Consider the following 6,024-nt stretch of genomic DNA (forward strand, 5'->3'; position numbering starts at 1 on the left):
GCAGAGGAGAGCTCTTCTGGTTCAAGGAGATCTTCTCCTTCACCCCAGGCTGAAGGACTGCCCAACCAAGGGCTCCCTCACCCCGGGGCAGGCGAGGAGCTGCTCTTGGAGTGAGCAGAGAGGGTGGACGTGCATGGAGCTGCCCTGCACCCATCGGCTGCTTCCACCACCATCAAGCATCAGCCAGTGCATGAGGGACCAGCACCGAGCCCAGCCCGGCATCTTCTGGGCAAGCCCAGGCTTTTAAAAATACACTGAGGGCTTACCTGAGAAAACAAAACCAAACTAAACAACCCGCCTCTTTGCACAGCTGGAGTTTAATTAGACAAGTGGCTAAATTAAAATATCCAGGAGCAGGTGAGGGGGAGAGCGTGGGAGGACAGAGCACAACTGCACGTGCTGGCTGGGGGGCTGGCCGGCTCCGACCCCCCCCCCACGCCCGACAACGCCTGAAATGCCGCAGCACATTTACTCCCAGATGCCACCGTTTCTGCCTCGCTCATGTGTCCACTGTGGGGAGGAAAGCTGCAATGCTTCTGGGTGGCATCGTCTCGAAAATAGTCTAAGCATGCCCTGCTTAGACACTTAATGTGGAGCAAAATCAGCAACCTGCTAATGCAGCGCTGCCTTTGACAAAAGAAAACGTAACAACGCAGAAAAAATTATATCAGTCCATCCCCAGTGCTTCTGCACTGCACTAGCTGCTTGAGTGACCCCATCCAGAGCCTGCACTGAGAGCGCTGGGAGTACTCAGCAGTGGTTGGTAAAAAAAATAAAGCTAAATAAGCTAAACCCGCACCCAGAGGAGCTGAGACTTGCCCAGAGCCAGGCAGGGAAGTTGGGGTGGGAGCAGGGACCTCCCCAGCACCACAGTCGAGCAGAGCTCTGGGGCTTAGGAGGGATTTCTGGTTTTAATTCTACCCACCTCCATGGTGACATTGGCCTTTCTACAACCTGAAACAGAAGTAGCTAAATGGCTGCTTTTAAGCTCATAAATCCAGCCCTGTCTGAACACCCCACCTTCATGGCTTCCCTTCTTGGGGAGCAAGTCACTCCTAACACCCACCAGCGCTTTCTGCAGCAGCTGAGGGTTCAAAAGACCCCGTGGCAGCAAAGAGCTGTTGTCACCCCTGAAAGCAGCCTGGGTCTCGCCAAGCAGTGACGGATGCCGGTCCCTCCCTGGGCTGAGCCACCAGCACTGCCAGGGCTTCGTACATCCCCCTCTCCTTCGTCTGTTCAGGGGGACACGGGTCTCCCAACAGCCTGTCCAGGACTGCAGCTACCAGGGCAGCTTGGAAATAAAACCCTTCCAAAAGCCTTAGGAAAAAAATCCCCTGCCCGCTGCCCTCTGGGCAGCACCCCACCATGCAACCACAGAAACCAGTATCACCAGTAACAGCAATGAAAGAAAATGATGTAGGCAAATGTTACCTGAGGATTTGAACGCTGTCAGCTCTACAGCCTGAAAGAGGGGAGAACATTTGTTAGCAGAAGGCACGGGTCTGATGGATTTGCTGCTGGTAACCCCCAAGGCAGGGCTCCCCAGCACCCACACCCCACTCTCCCTCCCACAGAGCCACGGCAGAGCTGGGAACCGGAGCCTTCATCCCAGTCCCCAAGGGACAGGCACCTGGCAGAGTGTCCCAGGACACACCTGCACCTCTGGGCAGTGCCAGCGGGGTGACCTGCACCCCGGCTCTGCTAACCCTCTCTGGGGACCCCTCCAGCCCCGGAGTGACCTGGTGGGCTGGACATGATGCTGGAGACAACGGGAAAATCCAGGAAAAGAGGAGAGAGAACTTCCTCCTCCATGCCACGGTGGAAAGAGCATGCATGAGCCTGCACCCTGTGCCCCAGTGATGGCTAATGCTCTGCGAGGTGTGAAATTCCTGCTGCCAGCCCAACAGCAATAAATATCACCAAACAACACTGAAAAAAGCTGAAACACAAAGAACATCTCATCTGTGTTTGTATCTTCACTCAGCTCAGTGTTTTGTCATTTTAAGTGTTTTCAAAGGTTTTTTAAGTAGCGTCTTCTCTTCATCCAAACTATTGTGCAGCTGCCAGTGACATTCTTAATTCCCGGCTCCTCCAGCGAGCGCCGTGACTCATTTAGCCAGGGAGCAGGAAAAACAGCACTGACTCATTCATACAACCACCCAGCGCTGGGGGCAGCACCCATCCAGCGGCAGCAGCACCCTGGGGTGCACCCTGACCACCTCTGCCATGAAATTGGGGTTTGGATGGAAACTCCTCCAGCTGGCTCGGCACCGCGGGGCTCAGGCCAAGGGAGCACCGGGAGCCACGCACAGACCTGCACGGGCAGCGGGACCACGGTCCCTGTCCCCAGGCAGGCACCAGCATCACCTGGCCTCTCGCTGCAGCCACGTTAATTAGAAAGGGAACAAGTATATTAAAAATGCAATGTTTTAGCAGCAAAGTCCTCGGTGACCCTCACATGGAGAAAAGCACTTTCTGTCTTTGCCTGCTAGGAAATGCCGTGGCCTTGGCATTCAGGAGATCTGCTGCCTCCTGATGCTCCCGCCACAGGGAACTTGGGCTCTGGGCTAATCCCTGCAGCCCACGTCTTGGATCGGGTGCCAGGAGCTCAGCCCTGCTCCTGGTTTACACAGGCAGCACCTGGCTGGTTGAGAAAAGCATCACCTGCGAGTGAATCCCGGCCGGCGTTCAGCACGAGGGGAGGAACGGCATTAACCACAATATAAATCATGAGAGATGAAAATATGGATTTTATTGAGTGGCTTCAAAACGATATGCCAGCTATAGAAGTATTATCTATTGGATAAATAAGAGCTGTCTATGTGACACAGGTTTTCAAGGGATAAATATTAGAGAGGGAGAGAGATCCTTCAGCAAGAGACTCATATGAAAGTAGTGTTGGATTTTATTCTGAGGAAATTACAGCACTTGTATGTCAAGTGCACAAGGACTGATGATCATTTCAATAGTGGGAGATGGAAGTGGTAACAGAGCAGTCAAATTTAAATTGTTCCCTGCTTGATGCCATACCTCGCTGAGCTCTACATCACACTCCTGCAGGCAGCACATCCCAGCCTGCCCTCCCTGCCTGCGTGGGCTCGCCCACCACAGGGACAGCGAGGTCCTGCTGCCCAGCGGGATGTGCTGGCCGTGGGGAAATCTCCTGCCTTGATCCAAACCAACCTCCGCTTGGTGCTTTACTGCCTCAAATCCACTGGCTCCTTCTGTTCAGGTATGTCCCTGCTACATCCCACCCTCCCAGCACGGCAGCAGGGCTGGGTCCCCATCGGCTCGGGGTCAGCTCTCGCCTGGGACACTGGCTGTGCTGGGGGCTTCTTGGTTTAGATAGGCAAGGTGAGTGTCAGGACTGGTGCTCAGGAGGAGACCAGCACACTGCCTGGTCCCTCCAGCACCCAGCCACATCAGTAACGCCCTGGGACAGAGGGGACCGGCCTCACCCGCAGTCTGGGCACGGGGTGGGTGACATAAAACACTGAATTTGTACCAGAGCTGGTAACACTACCAGGTGTCCTCAGTGCCAGCCCCTCGCTGGAACCATCAGACACCATTCCTACCTAACCACTATGCTCTGTGTACGGGTGGAGGTGGCAGAGAAACAGACGTTACATACCGGTCTCTCGGGTGACATAATTGATGAAATCCCCATGGGAATTTTGGCTCCAAAATTTCCTAGGGGGTGAAGCAGCACAATGAGTTTGGAGACTAGAGAGTAGAAATATTAATGTTTTACCAAGAGCTCAGTGTTTCATTGTCCCCTAAGTATCTCCCACTGAAGCAAAGGGACCAAACAGGTTACCCACACAGCTGCACCCACAAACTGGTTGGAGCAAGCAACAGCTTTTTTCCTACTGCCACCTCTGCCAAGCCTTCTCCAGAAAATACATTTTAAGACACAAACATGGGTTCTTGCCTTGAGAGATGGCAATGCTGCATAACGCAGTGATGAGCCCCCATGCCCAGCCAGCCTGCAGACATGAACCCGACCCCTCTGAGACCCCTACACACCATCCCTGCCTGCCCTGGGAATCCTCCATCCCACGCAGCAGCTGCAGCACCAGACCCCAAGTGCTCCCACAGGCACAGCGTGCAATGGGGTCAATGCTGTGCCATGTGCACTAAAATCCAAGCCTTGGGAATAACAATTTCCCTGAGGTCTCATCACACAGCCTGGGCCAATAGCAGAGACAACTCCCTTTACCTCTGTTGGTGATGTTCTTCACTGGAGGGTCTCTCTGCAGAGGGCTCGACAAGACACTCTCAGCTGCAGGACTCAGTCTCCCTGTCTCCCAGGAGGTCGTGTTTCTTGGACTCGATAAGTAGTTGATGGGGTGAGAGCAGTTCTGTAATGACAGGGAAGAGACACAGGACAGTGAAAACTGCAACAAGCGTCTTTGCTGGATCCAGGTCCAACTTCAAAGATTGTTTTCCTCTGCACTGTGGCCCCTGGGACTTGGACTCCCACCCCACCCTGATACAGCCAGCTGCTGCCCAGTCAGGGTGGATTATCTTTGGGTCTGCCTTGTCTAACAGCACTGCAAAGAAGGGAGTCCAAAAGTAAAAATAAAAGACTTCTTTCCAACATCATCTCCTGAAAGCAGACCAAACATACATCTAGGGCTCTGCTCTGGTGGGGGCATGATGAATGAAGCAGGGCAGCAGGGCTTCCTTGCAACTTACTGTGAATGAGAGTGCTTTCTTCTTGTCCTTCATCCTCTGGATGGCATTCCTCACCTGGAGCAGAGCAAGGACATCAGAGCGTGCTACAGCAGCTTTTGCAGAGCAAGAGATCCTCCAGCAAGTCATGGAGGAAAAGCAAGCCAGGGGCATCTCTTACCTCGCTGTTATAGATGGCATAGACCAGGAAGATGTACAGGCCCTGGAAAGGAGAGAGCACAGGAAGGGTCACAGATGTACAGCTGCTTTGTGCCGCTTTGCATGGAAGGAAATGAGTTTGACGAGCACTAGAATGGGTGAGGACTGGGCTAAGGAGGAGAGGCACAGACTGTGGGCACAGCAGAGCCAGGGACAGCTGGGCAGGAAGGATCCTCCTTAAAATGACTCTTGAGACCAGGCTCTTCACAGAGAGTCCAAAGGAGAGACCGTCCCCACTCCAATCTCCTTTGGGGGAGTCCTTCATTTGGGGGGAGTGAGCATCTCTCACTGGGCACTCGGCTTCCTGAGCCCGAAGCTCTCCCACACTCCCATTCACTCATGGAAGCAAAATCCTCCAGGAAACACCTTCTTCAGGTCTCAGAAGCAGAAACCACCAGGAATTAATTGCTAGGGGAACTGAAATCTGGGAAGCAGACCTCCCTTTCCATGGAGTACCGACCCTGGGGGGTCTTTCACCAGCCTCCTGCAGACCAAGTGCGGTATGATGCCAGGGACAGTTCCTCTGTCCCATGCAGTGACAGACCACAGCATTAACAGGACCCTCTGACCCAAATTCAGTGGGGCACGGTCCCAGAGGCTTTGCTCAGCACACACCGAGTCACCACACGCTCTGCCGTGACCAAACACTCGACCACAGCTCGGTGCCCAGGGCTGCTCTGGGATGTGCTCAGGGAAAGCGCCCGGGGCAGGGCTGGAGCGAGCATCATCGGCTGGAGGCCACAGCCTGGGGCTAATTACAGCTCCAGACCAACGATTTTGGCCTTAAGGCAGCTCTATCTGGCCCACCAGATTTATGTTATATCTGTGGGGTGTTTGTTATCGCAGCTAGATAAATCAGCTGCAGCAAGAAAAGTAATCCATCTTGTCTTCAACGAGCCTTGCTCTTCATCTGCGAGCTCTTGGCAGGCGGAATGGTAGCAGTACCCTGGCGCCGTGCCATGACCTGTCCTTCAGCCAGCAATGCTGGTCACTCCCCCAGACCAGATTTCTGGTCAGGCTGCCAAGGCAGGTCTTCCTTGAAATAATCATTCTGGATGAGCGGGGGGAGCGGTGGGGTTGGCTGGGAGGAGAGCAAGGAAGGAGAGGAGGCCCAGCTGCAGCGGCGGGGAG

General features: G+C 54.2%; 1 protein-coding gene across 1 annotated transcript in view; it reads right to left on the bottom strand.

The window, feature by feature from the left end:
• Positions 1-468: 468 nt before the first annotated feature.
• Positions 469-6,024, bottom strand: part of ADGRD2 (adhesion G protein-coupled receptor D2) — a 23,133-nt gene continuing 17,577 nt past the window's right edge. The window contains exons 20-25 of the mRNA XM_010167468.2: positions 4,856-4,897; positions 4,699-4,752; positions 4,220-4,361; positions 3,632-3,690; positions 1,432-1,462; positions 469-584 (exon numbers count right to left, since the gene is read on the bottom strand). Coding sequence (XP_010165770.2) covers positions 469-584; positions 1,432-1,462; positions 3,632-3,690; positions 4,220-4,361; positions 4,699-4,752; positions 4,856-4,897 — 444 coding nt within the window. The remainder of the gene's footprint in view (positions 585-1,431; positions 1,463-3,631; positions 3,691-4,219; positions 4,362-4,698; positions 4,753-4,855; positions 4,898-6,024) is intronic.

The sequence above is a fragment of the Antrostomus carolinensis genome, unplaced genomic scaffold, assembly GCF_000700745.2.
Source record: "Antrostomus carolinensis isolate BGI_N321 unplaced genomic scaffold, ASM70074v2 scaffold2045, whole genome shotgun sequence".
Taxonomy (NCBI): domain Eukaryota; kingdom Metazoa; phylum Chordata; class Aves; order Caprimulgiformes; family Caprimulgidae; genus Antrostomus; species Antrostomus carolinensis.